General features: G+C 34.9%; 3 protein-coding genes across 7 annotated transcripts; 2 read left to right on the forward strand and 1 right to left on the reverse strand.

Moving 5' to 3' along the window:
* The first annotated feature begins 2,204 nt into the window (after positions 1-2,204).
* Positions 2,205-5,052, forward strand: CDF1 (cation diffusion facilitator 1). Its single transcript, XM_014778832.2, has one exon. It carries the CDS (start codon positions 2,294-2,296, stop codon positions 4,748-4,750), a length of 2,457 nt encoding a protein of 818 aa, XP_014634318.2. The 5' UTR covers positions 2,205-2,293; the 3' UTR covers positions 4,751-5,052.
* A 1,022-nt stretch (positions 5,053-6,074) lies between these two features.
* On the reverse strand, positions 6,075-9,073 carry LOC100811718 (3-oxoacyl-[acyl-carrier-protein] reductase 4). Its single transcript, XM_003531133.5, has 10 exons — positions 8,739-9,073; positions 8,598-8,651; positions 7,794-7,874; positions 7,656-7,701; positions 7,465-7,559; positions 7,365-7,397; positions 6,931-7,065; positions 6,755-6,848; positions 6,560-6,642; positions 6,075-6,371 (listed from the first exon to the last, which is right to left on the reverse strand). Exons 1-10 carry the CDS (start codon positions 8,982-8,984, stop codon positions 6,339-6,341), a joined length of 900 nt encoding a protein of 299 aa, XP_003531181.1. The 5' UTR covers positions 8,985-9,073; the 3' UTR covers positions 6,075-6,338.
* A 4,987-nt stretch (positions 9,074-14,060) lies between these two features.
* LOC100810674 (flocculation protein FLO11) lies at positions 14,061-20,538 on the forward strand. 5 transcript variants are annotated; one of them, XM_014778834.3, is made up of 9 exons: positions 14,061-14,222; positions 14,347-14,458; positions 14,692-14,770; positions 15,036-15,279; positions 15,389-15,497; positions 15,726-15,846; positions 15,977-16,720; positions 17,072-18,995; positions 19,882-20,538. In XM_014778834.3, exons 4-9 carry the CDS (start codon positions 15,084-15,086, stop codon positions 20,313-20,315), a joined length of 3,528 nt encoding a protein of 1,175 aa, XP_014634320.1. In that variant the 5' UTR covers positions 14,061-14,222; positions 14,347-14,458; positions 14,692-14,770; positions 15,036-15,083; the 3' UTR covers positions 20,316-20,538. The 5 variants fall into 5 exon arrangements, with proteins under 5 accessions (XP_014634320.1, XP_014634319.1, XP_040873964.1 ...); XM_014778833.3 differs by having other exon boundaries at positions 14,061-14,458; XM_014778835.2 differs by lacking the exons at positions 14,061-14,222; positions 14,347-14,458 and adding an exon at positions 14,527-14,588.
* Positions 20,539-20,559: the final 21 nt, after the last annotated feature.

Raw genomic sequence — 20,559 nt, forward strand, 5'->3', positions numbered from 1 at the left:
CCATAAATGAGTAATAATTTTTTTTTGGAATCATTTAACTTGCCCTCAAATTTATTTCAACAGGTTCTTTTAGTGTTAGTTAATCGCTTTAGTATGTGATGTATTGATTGTTTCTTTAGGATCTGATCTCGTGTTACAAGTATGATGTTGGTTTGTACGTTCAAAATTTAAAATATTTATCGTATTGTGTAACTATAATTAAATGCTTATTTATTAATTAGGAAATGTCTACTCCTATGTTATTAAGTATTGTGTCATTAATTTTAGTATAAAAAAAAAGTATATTGTGTCATGAATATGCAAAAGTTGAATTGTTATCCTTCAAGTAAAATTGGATGAATGATAGAGTTTATTATAAGAGACGGGGGCTTAAAACCAGAGTTTGTCAATAAGGTTGACAAATTGATTAACAAGTTAAACAACAATAGTATTTTATTAATGAAGGATGAATTTAGTGTCATTGTATGAAGTGCATGGAGACGGATGAAACTCCACTTATAAATATGGCTTTAAACCATATTAATTGTTTTGGACCAGAGAAATTGTTCCATATATTGACTTAGGGGGGAATTCAAGTACTACTAGAGGTAAACGAGGATAATTTTATGTTGTTGCAACATATGATCAAAAACACGTTTTGATCTAGTGTTATTGATAATGGTAAATTTAATTAAGAGAATAAACCTAATAAATAAGCTCATTATAATGATTTGTTAACGGATGCAAATCATGAGTTTCTTAAGTAATAATGTAAGTTTAATCTTAAATCTTGACTATAGATTATATGATCCAAATTTATTTATTTCACTTTCTTATATAAAAAAATTTCTCTCTAAATATATCCCTTTATTTTCGGTGGGTCAAATATATTTTCTTATGTCATACGTACCTAAAAATTATAAATTAATAATTAAAGGTGTGAATCAATTTGTATAAGATGATTTTAGTTTAATCAATTATAATGAGTTTAAGTGTTGAATATTACTTGCACAAAATTATTTTAAGTTAACCAATAATATTTTTAAAATTTTAAATGCATAATTATGTTAAATATTTAGAAAATTTTGTTGTCTATTATAGTTGTAGTTAAGAGCCAAATTATCTCTTAATAAAAATACATATTTTGGTTCTTAATAATATTTTATTTGTCATTTAACTCATTAAATCAGAAATTAATTTTATTTGTGATGGATTATAATCGTTGATCGAATGAAATTTTACACACACAACAAATTAAACACAATAAGAATATATATAACATGAAAAAAATAATAAAATATATTTTTTATCTTTATAAATATATCAAGATTTTAGTTCCTACAAATTTTTTTATCCATTTATCATCCTCAGGTGACATTTTTTTATTTTAAAATTTAAATACAATTTTTGGAAACGAAAAAAAATAAAAAAATGGAAGTATATAATTTGTGGGATGGCTAAAAGTCATCACAAATTAAAAAAAAAATAGAACCCTAAAAAATCATATTCAAAAACTCTCCCCAAATCACCAACACCAACATCCCCACGCGAGCACCCTGAACTCTGAGCATTTCCCAAGCTCCCTCGGCCATTGTCCAACATACGCAGATTAATCACAATTCAAGTGTAGTATTTACATTCTCTTAAAAAAAAAAGTACACTATTTACATTACTTCTAATATAACAATTTGTAAAACCCAATAAGACTTTGTAAAAAAAAAAAACACAATAATCCTGTGTAACATTCTAAATTGCCAGTAACACGACAATAACCAAACAAGGGTTTAGTGACTAAAGCGATTCTTTATCGTAGTGAGTCCTTGAGAAACCTCAAATTTGGTTTTGTTTGGGGTTTGTGCGAAGTTGGATCCAACGTAAAAATTGGATTCAGAATCTGTTTAAGGTCTGTCTCATCTGACAGTGGAAAGGATTATTGGGATTTCATATACACCTGTAATGACACCGCCTCGGAGAAGGAAATAGAGAAAGGGATATGTGTCCAGTTATCCATCTAATCTTAATTCCCTACCAAAAATGACACATTGTAATAAATTTCAGGATGAAAAATAGATCATTTTTTTTCAAGAATTAAAACCAAATTTTGGTTTAGTTACGGAAACTAAAAAAATATTTTAGCAAAAAAGAATATATTTATACTAGTTTTTAGTTTTTTTTTTAAATAAAAAAACTATATAAATATAATTTTATTCCTTATTTTGTTGGTTGTGCATAAAGCAACACTTGAGTGAGTTACACCTTGCAATATCCCCTCTTTTGCCCGTAGACTCGCAGTCCACCCTACCCCGCCGCCACCATGGCCGATAACGATCACTCCCACTCCCACCCTCACCACCACCACCACCACCACCGTCCTCATCGCCTCTCAGTGCCGCCGCGCAGCACCACATTCGGCGGCACTCCGGGAACCCAGCCCGCCTTCTGGTACTCCTCAAGCACAACCCCAACCCCAACCCCCTCCAAAACCCGCCGTTCATTGTCCTTCCCGAAATCGAAATCGAAATCGAGATCCTCAGTCTTCCTCCTCCTCTTCTTCTCCCTCCGCTCCCTCTACTCCCTCCTTCCCTTCCTCCGCTCCTCTCCTTCCTTCTCCCTCTTCCCCTTCTCCTTCCTCGTCTCCCTCCTCTCCTTCTCCCTCACCCTCTCCTTCTCCCTCTTCTCTTCTTCCTCCACCTCCTCCAAAGACCCCTTTCTCCACCACAAACCCAAACACCCTCTTCTCTCACCTTCCCTCACACCCTCCCAGCAGAGAATCTTGGTCACCAAATCAATCCTCCTTGCCCTCGTCTTCCTCCTCCGCTTCCAGGCCCTCCGCTACTGCGGCACCGCCTCCATGATCCTCGCCGAGTTAATGGGCTCCATCGCTGCCCGGCCCAGAAACCCTTACAGGCACAACCTCCGCGGCTTCCTCTCCCTCTCCCTCGGCCTCCTCCTGCTCTCCTTCGGCTGGGACCGGATCGAATGCTTCCCGTTCTCTCCCGCTTGCCTCACCCGCCGGATTTGGCCCTTGATCCTCCCTTTCGCCTCCGGCTTTCTCGCCCACTACCGGCTCGTGGACTCCGGGACTACTCTCAAACAGCTCGGCCGCAAACGGGTTCGGTTAATTACTCTCCTTTTCACTACTGTTATTCTATTTGTTCCCGCAGTTGTTAGTTTCTTCGTGTTTGAGGCAGAAGAAGATAGTGTTGCCTTTGGGAATTTGGCGTGGCCATTGGTGAATACTGTTGTTTTCGGTGTGCTTTTGAGTGAGAGTTATAGTGGTGATGATAATGATGATGATGATAGTTTCGCGAGTTCGAGGGAGTTTCTGGTTACTTTTGTTTGCACTTTGGTGTTGGAGCTTTTTTATTTCCCTGAACTTTCCCTCTGGGGTTTGTTGCTTTGTGGTTTGTTGCTATATGTTGGTGTTAGAGACTTGGATCCTTTTCATTCTTCCAATGAAGGGGAGTTCTCGGGTGACATGATTATGAAGCCTATCAGACATGTTTTGAGCGAGAGGAAGTCGCGGAAGATTGCGCTTTTTCTTCTAATCAATGCTGGGTATATGGTTGTGGAGTTTGCTGCTGGGTTCATGAGCAATAGTCTTGGCCTGATATCGGATGCGTGCCACATGTTGTTTGATTGTGCTGCTTTGGCCATTGGGTTGTATGCATCGTATATATCTCGTTTGCCGGCAAATAATCACTATAACTATGGTAGAGGAAGATTTGAGGTTTTATCAGGGTATACTAATGCTGTGTTTCTGGTTCTTGTGGGAGCACTCATAGTGGTGGAGTCCTTTGAGAGGATATTGGATCCTCAGGAGATATCAACTAATAGCTTGTTGGTTGTCTCCATAGGAGGGCTTGTGGTCAATGTCATTGGCTTGATATTCTTTCATGAGGAGCATCATCATGCTCATGGCCATGTATTATCTGGATCATCATGCTCCCATTCGCACACACACACGGAGTCGCATAGTCACCACACCCACCATCATCATGATCATGATCATGATCATGATCATCTGCATAGCCATGGTCACGAAACAACAATCCATGGAAGCAATCAAGAATATATATCAGTTTCAAGTGATTGCCGAGACGATTCATGCCCTGGTGATCATGGCCATCATCATAATCATAACCACTGTAGTCATGAGAGGAAGCATCATGGTGAGTGTCATGATCATGAAGACAAACACAGCATTCCGAGCTTTAAGCATCATGATGCTGCCGCCCACTGCCATGACCATGGTGAACATCATGATCAAACTGGGCACTCTTGTCATGAAGATGCTCCACTTGTTCGTAAAGAGCATGACCATCGCCATATTGATCACAATATGGAAGGGATATTTTTGCATGTTCTTGCTGACACCATGGGGAGTGTTGGTGTTGTTATATCTACCCTGTTGATTAAGTACAAGGGATGGCTTATTGCTGATCCTGCCTGCTCAATTTTTATTTCTATTTTAATTGTATCTTCTGTGATACCTTTGCTAAAAAATTCAGCAGAAGTTTTGCTCCAAAGAGTGCCAAGGGCGCATGAGCATGAGCTGAAGGATGCCTTAATTAATGTTTCGAAGATAAGGGGTGTTTATGGCATTCAAAAGTTTCATTCCTGGAACTTCACAAACACAGATGTAGTTGGTACGATGCATCTTCACGTGTCAACAGATACAGACAAGACATCCGCCAAGTCGCAGGTTTTGCATCTGTTACGTAATGCTGGAATCAAGGATGTAACCTTGCAGGTGGAATGTGTTGGATAATTTCTTTCAAAATAGTTTCATCTATGACTGTTGTTGCTAGTGAAGGTTGTCCAGAGATTACTGACATACACTGATTGGAACAGAAATTCAAATTTCCTTGTTATTGTCATACAGAATGCTTCATAATATTACCACATCAATATTTGTCTGTTTTAATTTGTGAAGGATGATGATTTTTTGTTTTGGACCTGTTTGTCAGGATCCCACAAATAGCAAAGTTGTAACTTGTTTAGGATACAGTAATGTAAAGACACAAGCATAGCTTGTAGATTAATAACTTAAACAACTTTTAATGTTACGCATTTTTACCCTCTACCGTCTTTTTAACTTCTTTTTTTTAACAATTCTTAACTTTGCTATGAATTTAAATATAACTTAAACAACTATTAATGTTATACATCAATGCCATCTTCCATTCAAACTCGGGTCCATCAAACCTCGCTAAAACTAAGCCATCTTTTGCCGCCTACACTTTGCAGTCAATTTTGCACAACTTGGAGAGGGAGCCATCCTTTGAAATCCACAAACCTCGCAGGTTCACCAAGCTACCAAGAGGGAGAGCCCGAAATTTTTGGTTTTTTATTTCCTTTACCTCTCTGCCTCCAAGACATCCAATCCTTAGCGGGTAGGTAATTAGGGTTTTTATTTCCCTTTCTTAGAGGAAAAATTGAATTTGATTGCACTCATGCATTCATGTTGCAACCCTTATTTATCAATTCAGGAATTTTATCACTTTGCACTCAAGATGAATTCTATTAAAAGATCTGCGTTGTCTTTGATTTTTCCCTAGAATTTTCTTGTAATTCTTAGTAGATGGTTTAATGTTCACATGATTGATGTTGATGCCATTGACAATGATGTTGAATCTTTGCCTAGGGTTTTTGTTCAGGTTTAATTTCATTTAAATTGAGTTCCTTTTGCAGACAACATACTTAAGGCACCAAGCATCTTACGCTCTCAAGTCTGGCATACAGTTTTGTAATGAGTCTAGAATGAACATGTCTTGATGAGGCTCTTATTCTAATCTCGAGAGTTGAAATTACTAAATGTGTTAAGGATACTATCATAATGCATTATATTTGAGATCATAGTTGGTCTAGATCCCATGTAAGCAAGCCTTTGGCAGGTTTTATCTAGTGTTATTAAAACCAATTAGTGTAGCTGATCGATTTAATTAACAGATCGGAAATACTATTGACCTAATGGTGTCGTCATTGAATCAATATTAAACCGGTGAAATTCGTTCCAGGCCCCCAGAAACATCAAATAATTATTCCGAAATGACCGCAAGCATCTCATCATTAGGGAAAGATAAGGCCCAAAATTGGTAAATTGCAGGAAATGTAAAATGTAATGTGACCCATAAGAGTCACCAAAATGCAGCAATATGTCGAATTCATCTCAAGAAGCAACCTGTTAAAAAGCTCAACTAAACTTCTACAATAAGTCACCACGTATTACTAGCTTGAGCATAAATCAGCATAGAACAAACTAGCACCATGACAGAAGTTGAAATTCTGTGGCCTTTGAGATGAACTGTGAAGTAAAGAAGTTCAAGTTGCTATATACGGAAACAGATTCCTGAGACTCACATTGCCAAACCTCCATCAATGGTGAACACCTGTTAGATAGAAATTATGGTTTATTCAAACACTTGATAGATTAATTGGACCAAAGAAAGTAAATAAAATCAGTTACAAAAGATTAAGATGATGTTAGGACAGGATATCATAATAAACTCATTTTTCATTTGAGCATGACTTGAATATTTAGAAAACCAACAGGGAAATAAATAAATAAATAAATGACCTGCCCAGTGATGTAATTGGCAGCAGGATTAAGAGCCAAGAATTCCACAAGTCCAGCAACTTCTTCTGGTTGGCCAAGTCTTCCTGAATCCAAGGTGAAAACAGTAAGCTATTGGCAACGTGTACATCTTCATCTTCAGTTATTTAAAAATCTCATCAAATGTGCTTTAGAGTTAACAATATTTTGGTCACTCACCTAAGGGGATTAATTCCAATCTTTTTTTCTCAATGCCTGGTCGTAGATTGGCAGTCATATCAGATGCAATAAACCCAGGGGCTACTGCATTAACCTGTAATGAAATGCCGAGTTTTAATTAAATCTACCAACTGATAATTAACTTGCCTCTTTGGATATCAGGACCAAAAAATTACAGTGATGTTTCTGCTAGCATATTCCCTGGCAGCACTTTTTGTGAGGCCAATTACCCCTGCCTTTGCAGCACTATAATTGGCTTGTCCAACATTGCCAACCTGACCAATAACTGATGTAATATTGATTATCCTTCCCTGCAAAAGTACCAAGTAAACCCTGATATGAATATTATAGAGCTTAATTCAGCAACCACTAGATGTCATTTTGCAAACCCGCAATGGGTTAATAGCTGAATGCAAAACTTTTTCAGAAATATAACCTAGTAGCTAATCAATAATAATAACAGTATAACATACTAACGTCTAGTAAATTACATAAAACATTGTTGTTAGCATAAAGAAATGATAAAGGAGAAAATGTTGAATTGACAAAAAGAAGTCCAATTAATGGCCAAAGAGTTCTCTGAGGTTGTATTTAAAGTGTGATGTGTCACCTTCTTTTTCATCGTCATAATCTTTGCTGCTGCCTGTAAAAAGCAAACCATCAGCTCCTATATTTTGAATTTGAAAGGGAAAAAAAAAAAACAGCTATACCTGCATGCAAAGAAAAACACCAGTGAGATTCAGATCAATAACTTCCTGCCATTGTGATTTCTTCATTCTCATTAACAAACCATCTCGAGTAATTCCTGAACCCATGATATTTATTTTAGTATGAAATCTTAAATTAAAATAAATAAAAAAGTAATAGCACAAGTGCTTAATTTATTATTTATCCAAGCTACCTGCATTGTTTACCAATACATCAACAGTTCCCCAAGCATCAACTGCCTGCGGATGAAGAATTGCACATACGAATTAATCACTTAACCAGGTAGAATAATTTCATCAGTCTAATAAATCAAAGTAAAATATTTGCTCACAGTTCTAATCATAGATTCCACATCGGCCTCATTTGAAACATCTCCCTCGAAGGTAAGAGCTTGTCCACCAAACGCCTCAATCTGAAAGTAATAATCAAATAAATTAATTAATGCAGTTTAGTCAATCAGCATAACCGAGCTAGCTAGCTTGAACACTTATAAATAACACCAATAAATAAGAGTTCATACGATCAGTAAGCATATAACAATCTACAAATCCGATCAAGCTCGTGGATCTATCAATATGACTCAAGTATAACAATGACCTCTCTAGCCAAGGTCAGTTATATGGATCACACACACCACTGAAACTCAGTCAAAGACTAAATTCATGCAATCTACTCTCTTTCACCATTGGAATGATCATACTTACCGTTCGCACCACTGTGTTTTCAGTAGTCTTCTTGTCTAAATTACCTTAACCGATTTTCTATCATATTTCCCTCAAACATGTTCCTCTAGTATCTTCTTGTGTACTATCAATTTGTATCTTGTAATTTGTGTGTGGCCACACTTGCTCACAAAGCATGAGAATAAAAAGAACCACAAACATAGAGAGGAAGGAGAGATATAAGGTTGGTCCAATGGTTAGTGAACGAGAAGGGAGAGGAAAGAGGTCGCGGATTTGAATCCGCCAACGGATATTTCAAACAAAACTAACAAATTAACATTTACAGATATAAAAACACTAAAACAAAAAAATAATTTACAGATACAAAAATAAATAAAAAAAACACTAAATTTCAGGACGAAAAATGTATTTAAGAAAAAAAAATAGAAAGGAAGAAAGTTTATTGTAGGTACCAAGTTGGAAACCTCCTCAGCTTGCATGGATGACCTGGCATAGTTGACCAACACCTGTAATAATAAAGTAGTAACCATGCAAACCCAAATAAGTGAATGACATGATGATGCATGGTAGTAAGTAGTAAGGAACTAACTGACCTTGCATGGGGCTTTACCCAAGGAAAGTGCAATTGCACGGCCAATGCCTCTGGAGGCTCCAGTGACTACAACAACAGGTGCTTCCATGTTCTTCTGGCTTGCTTCAAGTTCTAGCTGTTCTGATGAGGGAAATGAACCATTTGAATTGGAACGCTGAAAAGCCAAAACCTGACTTGGTACTTTCCGGGCACGTCCGGGTCCTTTGGTTCGAAAAAAGAGTGAGTTTGGTCGGGCCAGAGAACCCATCTTACTTGATTTCTGAGATATTGCAATTTGCAAACACAATATTGAGACTCATTAATTTGTGTAGTTGCCACCTTAATGATACATGCAAGTTGGTGAGGCTACGTACGATTTAGAACACACCAAGAGGCAATTGAATTTAATAAGTTGCTCGTCACTTATTTCGGGGGGCAACAACAATATTCGTTAATGTCAATGTCCATTACTCCAGCAGCTCCTCATCACTCTATTTCAGAGTATTTAGAATTCAAGTTGTTCCTTTTCTTAACAAGGTTTAGATAATTTGCTAGGGGGGAAAACTTGTTGAAAGGCTAAAATTCAATGTTATTTTTAAAATCAAAACGATCATTAGAATAACGAAGATATGAATTCATCGTTTACTAATTCAATTATAGTTAAATTAATGATATTATATAATAATATAAAGTTATAAGAAATTAAGTTAGATAAAATTAAAGATTAATATAAACTAAACATATTATGTATTTTAAATAATGAAATTTGAATTAATAAATAAATATATATTAAATGAATATCTTTATTATAAAAAAATATTCACTTATATATAATTTGAAAAGTAATATACTAAAGTAGTATACTAATAAATAATTCACATAATCGTTGAAAAGAAATGATAGGAAAATAGTGGATGGTAAAACTATGCCTCAGTAACCAAATAACATGTGATTTGATTCATGGGAAAGAAAGTTTTCAATTTAATTTTCTGTGAGAATAGGTGAACCAGTCTACTCGTTAAAAAAAAAAACAATAACAATAAGTCTAAACTATTGAATCATTAATTAATTTTTATAATTCACCCAAAAAATTAATTAAAATTTATAGATTTTACCTGCTCTTGACTGGTATGTCCAAGTAGAATTTCAATTTTATGAACCATCCATGTATGTCACTAACTAATTAACCGGTTCATTAGACTACGGTATACTGATCCAATTTTTTAAATTATGCTCTATAACTATAGAAAACCAGAGAGCGAAGACCATTCAAATAGCTAGGGCATGTTATTCTACTCGATCAAAACAAAAAATTAAATATTTTTTCATTCCTTATAAATATATAATTATCCGCTTTTAGTTTCACAAAAGAAAAAGACATAATTTCTTTATAATCCCTTATTTATCAAATTGTGTTAAGTCTGGTCCTTATTTTTCACCAAAAACATCTCATTTTACCCTTTCTTTTATGAAAATAAAGATTACAGATGACACATTTTCATGAATAAAAAAAGAAACAATTATTTGTTAAGAAACTAAAAGAAAATATTATCTTTACATGGTGTAGTCAACAACTTATAATAATCATAGGGGTGTAGTCAACAACTAATAATAATCACCTAATTCTTTTTTAAAGCTAGAGGACATTTATTAATAGCTCATTGCCATTTAAGAAGTCCTTATGCACATTTCCATTTCCTTCTAGACATTCAACGAAGTGTGACACACATGAATACAAGTCTATAGCTATCATCGTTGTGCTTTTTTTTTTAGCACCGCAAATTATAGTTGGTACAAATAGAAAAGTTGGGCAACTATGGAAATTGGAACATTAGTGATGATCAAACCCATCACCAAAGTTTTCAACTTAAAAGGAATATTGAAAGGTCGCAGTTTCAAACTTTCATCTAAATCCATAGCGATACAAAGACTTTGAGTATAACAAAATTGCCATCAATGAAACAACTTATGCACAAGAATATCATTGTGGAAAAAAATCCTTTGTAGAAATCTTTTAAATATTCTGTTTTCTTGTTTTTCATAACATAATTTGATTTTTTTTCTCTCGAAACTTTAAATTAAAAATTATCTTTATTTTCATGCATGTTTTTTGACAGAATATTCATACGTACAAGTTAAAAAAACTAAAACTATTTTAAGAACAGTAAAGGAACTTATATTTTCTTAGATTAATTAAGAACAGTCAAAGATTTTCAAAAGGAGCAAATTAATTTTAATTCCATGCTGATATTCAAGCAGCAAGTAGTTACTAACTACTAAGTGAAATGAAAAGACATTAGTGAAGTAAAGGAACTTATATTTTCTCAGAATTAAGATTATTTAATCTCTTTTTTTAAATCCTCATCTCAGACATTAAATAATAAATATTTGATATTAATGAAATAACACATATATATCTATTACAAAATATCCATGGTTTAAGATCATTTACAATAATTAAAAGCATACATTAGTCTCAGTCTCAAGAAAATGTAATTATATTCCAAATTGACTTTAATTAAATTGCTTTATTTACTATCTCTTCAATAATTTATATGCTATATTATTCAGTAAAAATGCTCAATGATAACAATTCTTTTTTAAAATAATTAATATTTTAAAACAACAGATAATCTAAGGTGAAATGATTTTTTTATATGATAAATACTCAGGGATTAAAATTAAATTATGAGTCTCTCTAGCGAATATTCTAAATATGTTGGTTAAAAATATTTTAATTAAAAATAATTAAAATCACGTGAAAAATAATGATAGAAATATAGTAATAATACTTTCTGTAAAAAAATAGTAATAATACTTTATGGTTTATTTTTTCATTTTAATATTTCTAATAAATATTTTAAGATGCAAATCTCTTGGTCTTGATGCATCGTCATGCTATAACCGTTGAGCTAACCCTGTCGGGTTATTTAAAGGGACTGCTATGATAAATGGTACCAAGTCTAAATCATCAATGTAGTCATGATTCACGATAAAAGGAATATTAAATAAGAGAATAGGATATGTATTACAAAAAATATATGTACCAAAATTTTTTAAAAAAATTACATTATTATCTAATCACAATAAATATATATAATAAATTTATTAAATTTAATAACAAATATTATTTCTAGTGTAAATTTTTTAAAACTAACAATTAAAGCCAATTAAATTCACAAAATAATAATCAAGGCACTCTAATTCCGTTGTTGAATAATATGCACCAACTGTTATATAAAAATAATTGGTATCCAAGTTCAGTTGCTACAAATAAATAAAATAATCACAAAATAGCTTTTTGAAGGGCTTCTCCTTGTTCTCCTTTTTTTTTTAAAAAAATAATAATTAAGATGCATTATACATTTTTAAGTGAATAACAAATAAAAACAAAATCTTGTTTTGAAATTTAATGAATAAAAAAGAGAAAAAATAGGTTAAGAATTGATAGTAAAAAATGATTTTACACTCATTCAATAATAAAAATTATCATATATAATAAATTTTTTGACTTTAAATATATATGATATAAATTGTGATAGAAGAATAATACTTGTGATACGTACGATAAAAATTTATCATTACTTTAAGCAAAACAACTTCATATCAATACATATCAATATTATGATTTAAAAAAATGTGTATGATAAAAATTTGGTAGGTATACTTTTTAAATATTTGTTAGAAGTTTGAATGGAAACTCATGCTTATGAAAAATATACATCATAGAAAATTAATTCTTTAAATAGATATAAATATTTTAAGAGCTTAGTCTAGTTTTTTTTCTTTCAGGGAAATGTCTTAACTTTATCCAAAAAAAAAATTAAATGCTGAAGATCTCCATCCTTATTCCTTAAGCTTTTCCTAAAGGGAAAAAATAGTTATTTTTATGCAAACAACAGTGAGAATCAAATTTAAATTTTCATGCATTTATTTAAAATTCTTCCTACTAGACTGACCCTTAGTGGATTGAAAAAACTAGTTTTATATAAAATTGGTAAGTTCCTCTTTAAAAATGGTGAATATTGTGCATTGGCATCTTGTTTTCTATGCCCTGTTGTATTTGATGGAAAAACAAATGCCCACGACCGTTGGCAGTGTTAAACGAGGCTTGGGAAAGTGTGTTTAGGACCAAAAACGAGATAGAGGCATAAAGCAATTGAAATCATTAGCATAGCTAGCCTTTTAAGTTTCCTTCACCACCAACCAATTAAAGTGACATGATTGGCTAATCTTCGCATTAGTGTACACAGCTAGCTATTGGTTAATGATAACTCAGTTGTTAAGTTGACTTTATCCCATGTTGCCCCCACACAACTCTTTTCTGTCTTCTTTCCTTTCCTCTCAAGTTTTTTCTTTCTTGGCCTTTTCGTTTGTCACCAATTCACGCACTATTTTATAAACATTATTTTCCTAGATAGAAACCTTAGGCCACAAATAAACTAATTAAGACGTATCAACTTGTTTAAAATGCCAACCTCACCAAAATGATGCCCTTGACCGTGATGGTTCAGTCCTCGTGAGATGGACTTTATTATACACATATTGGGTGTCTTATACAGTGTCTCAAGATTGTTAGTACATTATAAATTATGCTAATTCTAAATAGAGGAATCTTTATAAAACCCATATTATTTTGTCCATTAGTTGGAAGTTGAATTATAGAAGAATATTTCTAATACTATAGTATATTTTATTTTTCCTTTTAGGGTGTTCAACGAGTCAAAACTTATTGGTTGCTCTACGGATTTATGTAACGTACATTTACTGAATGTGATAAGAAATGTAATAGCTTAGTTCCAAAAATTGACCCCAATAAATTCCAACGGCATTAATATTACTTTTGGTCCGTTCATGCGATGAAGGGTTCAAAAGTTCAAAGTTGGCTTCAATGTACTAGTACTAGTACTCCGTAGGCATTAACTGAACATCCATTACATAACCTTCGATCAACACAATTATAATACGGGTCTAGCTAATATAAGAATAAGTAATAAATATTTTTACGACATTGACATTAAAAGGAAAATATATTTATAGTAGAAATCATAAAATAACGCAAAAAGAATAACTAATCATAAAATTTACGTATTTTAATAAAAATATTTTATTCTTTTAATTCTTAACTGATGATGTTTAGACACTTGATTAACATATTTGTCTCATAGTATTACTAGTTAATGTCGCATTCAATCCCATTTATGTTGGCAATTAAAAAGGTAGAACACAGTTCATAAGAATAACAAGTGGAACTAAAAATTCAAGACATAAAAAATGGACTAATCAACATTTTAATTCTTATACGCAAGCACAAAATTGTGAAAATTAGAAAACATAAAAAAATGGAAATCATTGGGAATCTACGAGGCATTGGTAACGGCAAGAAAAAAAGAATGAAAAGGAAGCTGAAAAGAAAAGGTTAAGAGAAAGAAAAAAAATAAAGGGAAAGAATGCTTGCTGTTTAGCAAAAAACAACAAATAAAATTTTGAAAGGACAACAACAAAGGTTTTGGTTGAGTATTAATATTGTTATTCTCAAATTGCAGTGCAATATTCTTATTTTTTCAGAACTGAAAAAAAAAAAAGAGAATTGTTTGAGGAGAGAGAATAATGGATTTTTTTTTTTTTAGAGTTTGTTGGAACCGTTGGATCACACTGGTTCTGATCTGTACTTTTGGTTGCTCTGAAGAAGCCATGAATGCTGCTGTATATCCGGGTGTCTGAGACAACATTCGTCGCATTGTAATTGGCATTTAAGCTCTATTTTTTTGTTTTTGTTTTTATTGTTATTTTTTGTATTTTAATCTTCGAACTTGGGTGAGAATTTTTGGTGAACCATGTTTGGCTGTGTGCTTTGAACTTGACTTAATGGGTGCTCAAGCTTGAATTTTTCCATTTGAATTGGCTACCCTTTTGGCCGGTGATGGCAACGGCGTAATTGGGATTTGCTACTGACAAGTGTTCTTGGGTTTCAGGTTGAGGGGTATCTTCAACATTGGTTTTGGATGCTTATTGCATGAGTGTTCAGGAGTGTTACTCATTGCGTTTTGAATGGTACAGTTGTTTCTGTTAATGTTTTGATATGCCAAAATAAGTTTTGTTTGTTTTGGGGTATGTGGGCTGGTTGACTCAATCACATTGGGTATGAGTGTTTAGACAAGGAGTAATGAAACCTGAGCAGAGAGTTCATGATGAACGAAAGTGGGGTTTTGCTGATATTGTTGTTTGGAGATTGAATTTGTTGTGAGCTTGTGGTATGTGTTAATAATCATATGTTGTTAGTTAGGGTGTTGAAGGTTTTTGTACTTGGATTGTATAGAGAACTTGAGGTGGCACTTGTTGTTGGACACTGCATTGGGTAGTGGAGATGCCACCATCCCTATCATTTAGAAGCTCTCCCGTTAGAGAGCCAAGATCAGACAGTCACAAGCGTGGGCGCAGTCTTGAAAGCGGATTGCCCTCAAGAGAGAAAGATGATGATCTTGCTTTGTTCAGTGAAATGCAGTCCAGAGAAGAAGAGAGTTTTTTGCTTCAACCATCTGATGACTTGGAAGACTCATTTTGTAATTTTCTTTACTGCCATCTTGAGAAGAGAATGTATCTGTTTTTTGATTGCTTTATTTGGGTGGTACTCATGCATTTCTACCCTTTGTCTTGGATATTAATTTACAGCGTCAAAGTTGAGAGATTTTCCTGATATCAAGCTTGGGATATCCATTCCTGGTCGAGGAGAAACCAGTGAATTGCTTAATGCAGATGGTGACGAGAATGACTATGACTGGTGTGTAGTCTTTTCTGTCTTTTATAAATTTTACCTTGTTAAATTGTGTTTGTGTTGTATGATCAAATTTTATGATTTCAAGTCCAACTGTTTGCAGTTGTGTTTCTTTCACATTAATAGTGGACCATTTTGTTTGGTCAATAATTCATTTTTCTTTTTTGCAAAGGTTGAGAATTATATGTGCATATTACTTTACTGATGCCGTGTTTCTGTTTTAATCATTTAAAGGTTATTGACACCTCCGGACACACCACTGTTTCCTTCTTTAGATGATGAACCACGAGAATTAAATGTTGTAAGCAGAGGAAGGCCAAGGAGTAAACCTATTTCCATATCAAGATCATCTACGGTGTGCTTTCAAATCCATCTTATGCACAAATGCCTCTTAAATAAAAATTCCTTGTCTTTTTCTCCTCTTTATGAAAAATTTAGCTATTGTTTTACTCATTATCCATCTTTTGTTGGATGTCCTCTTCCAGACAGAGAGAAGTTACAAAAGCAGAAGGGGTAGTGCAAGTCCAGGTCGTTTAAGTTCATCCCCTCATTCTGGGAATAATACATTGCAATCGAGGGGAATGTCTTCATCAACACCAAATTCTAGTCCAACTCAAGTTTTACGACATGCTACTCCAACAAGAAGGTCATCTCCTCCAACTAAGCCCACGACACCTGCTCCTAGACCTTCCACTCCTACTCCTCGGCGAATCAGCACTGGCTCCAGTAGTCCTGCACTCTCATTGGGGATTAGGGGAACTTCCCCTGTTAAGACAAGCCGTGGAAACTCTGCTTCACCAAAGATAAGATGGCAGACTAATATTCCTGTTTTCTCTTCTGAAGCTCCTCTCAATCTCCGTACCTCTTTGGCTGATCAACCAGCATCATATGTGAGAGGTTCATCTCCAGCATCCAAAAATAGTAGGGATTCTACTTCTAAATTTGGTAGGCAATCAATGTCTCCCACTCCTTCCAGGAGCAGCAGTTATATTCATAGTCATGATCGAGCCCAATCTAGTTCACACAGCAAAGGTTCTGTTGTATCTTCAAGTGATGATGATCTGGACTCTCTTCAGTCCATCCCAGTGGGTAGTCTAGATCGATTTGGTTCAAGAAGGGATGGTTCATTTTCAAACAGCAAATCTCCTTCAATTTCCAAGAAGTCAGCCAAGATGGTGTCCCCAAGTTCTGCTCCTAAAAGATCTTTTGATTCTGCTATCCGGCAAATGGTATTTTGTTGCATAATCTCTTAACTTGTGCATGTTTTCTTTCCTATGTAAGTTTATTTTTAAACTACACATGATAAGACAATTATTCAAGTAAATGGCTTCTATAAAGTCATGGATGAGTTTGTTTTTTGTGCTGCATATAAAATGACGTGCATGCACTTACATGATTATCAATTTATCATAACAAGGTTAACACATTTTCTGTTCTTAGTCATCAGTTGTTCTTGTAAAAACTTGTTCAGTCATCCCTTTTCCCCTCACCTTTTGCCTTGATCTTTTCTCTTATGCCTTCAAATAGTTGGTTGGAATCAAACTGCTTAATTTTGCTTGTTAACTTACAATGCTGTGCAGGATAGAAAAAGTCCTCAGAACATGTTCAGGCCTCTCTTATCTAGTGTTCCAAGTACAACCTTATATGTCAGAAAAGCAAATTCTGCACAACATTCCCTGGTATCTAGGAACTCCTCTGTCACAACAAGTAGCAATGCAATCTGTGATCATGGTACAAATTTTGTGCCAGATGCTGAAGGGAGTGACCACAATCAAGATGATATGGCTTGTGAATCTAAGATATTATACACTGATATTCGTGAAGAAGTATTTTCCTTTGATAAAATTGGTGGATTAAATGCAAACATTGGGCATGAGATCAATGATGAATCAGTTGATGTCCTGCACAACAAAACTAGAGGCCCTGTGATTGCTTTAGACCCTACTGAATCTGAAGCTTCTTTTTATCATGGTATTGACAAAGAATTCAATGAAAGCTTAGAAACTTCCCATGCCATAGGGGACATTTCTGAAACTGGTGGTTTTGAGAATACAACAATTTGTTCCAATTGTGGTTGCCCTCTTGAGGCCACAGATCAAACTGAGAAGAATCTTAGGCTGTGTCCAAAATGTAGCAGGAAAACCACATTGTTGAGACATGTAATCCCGGAGGCAAATTTGGCTGTTTCCAGTGAAAATTCAGTGAATTCCACAGACATTCTTGCAGAAGATAGACCATCAGCCAAAACAGACCAACTAACCGTTGTGTCTGAACTGCCTCAAGAGACTGATGTGGGTAACATGAGGTTTCCCCTTGGTGAACCAGATGCTGTGGAAATTCAAACTTTTCCCAGTGAATTTATTCAGGACCACTCGCAACAAAATTCTCTCTCGAGTTCACTGGTGGAGGGAAGTAGGCAGATGCCTGCCAATCAGCTTGAAGTGGACCAGTCAGGGGTTGATGACAAGAAGCCCGATAATCATTCTAGCAGTCAGCAGTTGTATCTTTCCAACGACAGCTCAAATTTGAAAGTGGACCTCTTGGAAGGCACTGGCATTTCTGTACTACTGAAAAGGTCAAGCAGTAGCAAAGGACATGTAATTCAGGGCAGGACTTTTACTGCCACGACGCTATCTTATGATGATCTGTCTTTTGCAAGAAGCAGCATTAACAGTATTAGAAGCTCAACTGGACGTAGCAGTTATTCTACCACTTCATCTGCCGATTTCAGCTCAGCAAGACATTCTGATTTTCGTGTCCAAAGGCAGTCAAGTGGCAGGAAATTGGATGTAGACTATGGATATGATGTTAGGATCAGGCCTCCAAGCCCTGGTTTATCTTTTTCTGGAATGTCAAACCATTCTTACCATGGATTAGGTTTTGCTACACAAGAAACTTCCTCTGGCAATACAGAATGCAGCATCCTGGAAGAGATACCCCAAGATCTACGAGAAATGCAAGCTTCAGAAAATGCAGTAACAGATGTAATTGATTCTTCCTCTATGGGTTTGATTGTTGTCAGGGAAGATAATCTTGAATATCATGATTGTGGTAGAACAACTGATGCCTGTAGCTCAGGATTAGTAAGCCAAGCTACTGGTGTTCAGCATGATGACAATTCAGTGTCAGCATTTCCAAATCATGGGAGTTTTATTTCAAATGATAGTATTGAAGACCAGCCGAATAATGTAAGCAGTGTCTCAAATACGGAAACAACAGTTAAGGATCCAGAGTCATCCTTTGATGAGAAACATGATATGGAGAACTCTTGTGTTGATGGACTGGATGCTTTGGTAACTATCAACACTTCTACAATTGAAGAATCAGAAATAGAAGGGGAAAACTGTTGTCAGAAGGATACTGGTGTGGTGGATGTTGATCCATCGCTGGTATCAAAGTGCCCCATTGCAGACTTTCAGGAACATTCTGTTCCAAATTCTTCCAGTGATTGTCTTGCAGCTTCTGTTTCCGAGCTCCATGCCTCTGAGTACTCCCTTGGCATAGGTATGATGCTTGCTGAATGAAATTTCAAACAAAAGATATTGCCAATGATGATTGAGATGAAAATTTTCTATAAGAATCTTTTACTATTCTCTTGTATCTCTCAAATGCACTCGTCCATAGCCCACAGCTTGTCATATGCTAATTTTGGGCAATTTAAAGGGATACATGTACTTATAGAATGACTATTCTAGGTTCTCCTGCTCTATCTAATATTAATAGTTTGATCTACTCAAATTTTATAGTTTTGATTTCTAAGAGAGTAGGTTAGGATACCTTGAAAGGTTGTCTCTTGACATATTTTTATAACAGGGATAATACTCTTGAATGGTGTGCCTGATATGTTAGGATAACGCTATGTTGCCTTAAGATAGTCAGCATCAATTTAGTAGTGTAGTTTCCAACTTATCAGTTAAAAGTTGTGTTTGGATTAACTTTTTTGTTTGACAAACGCTAACCAAGGGAACTGGTTAAGGAATCAGAAGTCAATTTTTTTATTAGAAAGTGTAACAATGCATTCCCCTGTGATTCCCAATGCAACTCCAAGGTAATTTTCAATAAAAAAAAAAAAACATTTTATTTGTTGATTCCATAACCAGTGCCCGTAGGGCACTTGTAAGCAGGAACCTGTGTTTTATACTACTAAGTACTAACAGTGTGGCTGTGTTTTGCTATCTTTTTTATGAGATCTCTGAAATCTGATCAAATACTTTATTATTAGTGGGGGAGGATAAGTTCGCTTCTGTTTTCTATTGAAAAGAGATTCTGCTTCCCTATATTGTACATTGTTTCTTTAGTGCTTGTAATCTATTTTATCTACTAAAGCTTTATTTGGAGAAAATATTATTACTTGGCAAATTTCTGACGGATTTCTAATGGTTTATGCCAGAGGGATCCACAGTTACGGTGGAGTGTCAAGATGGAGGAAATGCTAGAAACCTGACACTTGAAGAGGCAACAAATACTATACTTTTTTGCAGCTCTATCATCCATGATCTTGCATATCAGGCTGCAACGATAGCAATGGAAAAGGAACACTCGGAACCATTGGAAGGTTCTGAGCCAACGGTGACTATATTGACAAAACCCAATTCCGATATAAAGGATTCTCGCAGCCGAACTGCTGGCAAGCGTGCTATGAAACCCCAGAAGGCAACAAGGCCAAAGATGGTGGAAGTTGATGTAAAATCCCCTTCCAAGATTGAGAATGACGAAAATATTGACGAGTCTTTGACACGCAATGTTGGGCTTCCTAACAAAATAGACAACGTGAAGCCCCTTCCAAATAAGCTTGAATCAAAGTGTAATTGCGTCATAATGTGAGAGTGCAAAGTTCAGATTGCCCTTATAATTTGTGCCGGCATTTCTTCTCTTCCTGTTGGCTTATATATACACCAGAGCAGAGCTTAGCCAAATGCTTGCGCATTTATGGCTTTAGGTTTATGGCTGTTTGGGATAATAGCCAATTGCTATTTGTTGGTTCCAATATATATATTGTAAGATATGCAGCTTTGTGTTTGACATAATTGTAAAGTTATTTTTTTCCCTTCCTTTTTTTGTTGGTAGG

This window comes from Glycine max, chromosome 8 (genome assembly GCF_000004515.6).
Source record: "Glycine max cultivar Williams 82 chromosome 8, Glycine_max_v4.0, whole genome shotgun sequence".
In the NCBI taxonomy this organism is placed as follows: Eukaryota; Viridiplantae; Streptophyta; class Magnoliopsida; order Fabales; family Fabaceae; genus Glycine; species Glycine max.

What these genes read in the sequence shown, in the direction of transcription:
- LOC100811718 (XM_003531133.5), bottom strand. Translation starts at nt 8,984, where the DNA reads ATGGGTTCTCTGGCCCGACCAAACTCACTCTTTTTTCGAACCAAAGGA. An exon ending in TGGGTAAAGCCCCATGCAAG is followed by an intron (nt 8,652 to 8,738) that starts GTCAGTTAGTTC and finishes TTATTATTACAG; the next exon opens with GTGTTGGTCAACTATGCCAG. An exon ending in ATGCTAGCAGAAACATCACT is followed by an intron (nt 6,849 to 6,930) that starts GTAATTTTTTGG and finishes ATTTCATTACAG; the next exon opens with GTTAATGCAGTAGCCCCTGG.
- LOC100810674 (XM_041018030.1), top strand. Translation starts at nt 15,084, where the DNA reads ATGCCACCATCCCTATCATTTAGAAGCTCTCCCGTTAGAGAGCCAAGA. An exon ending in CCATATCAAGATCATCTACG is followed by an intron (nt 15,847 to 15,976) that starts GTGTGCTTTCAA and finishes GTCCTCTTCCAG; the next exon opens with ACAGAGAGAAGTTACAAAAG. An exon ending in ATTCTGCTATCCGGCAAATG is followed by an intron (nt 16,721 to 17,071) that starts GTATTTTGTTGC and finishes AATGCTGTGCAG; the next exon opens with GATAGAAAAAGTCCTCAGAA.
- CDF1 (XM_014778832.2), top strand. Translation starts at nt 2,294, where the DNA reads ATGGCCGATAACGATCACTCCCACTCCCACCCTCACCACCACCACCAC.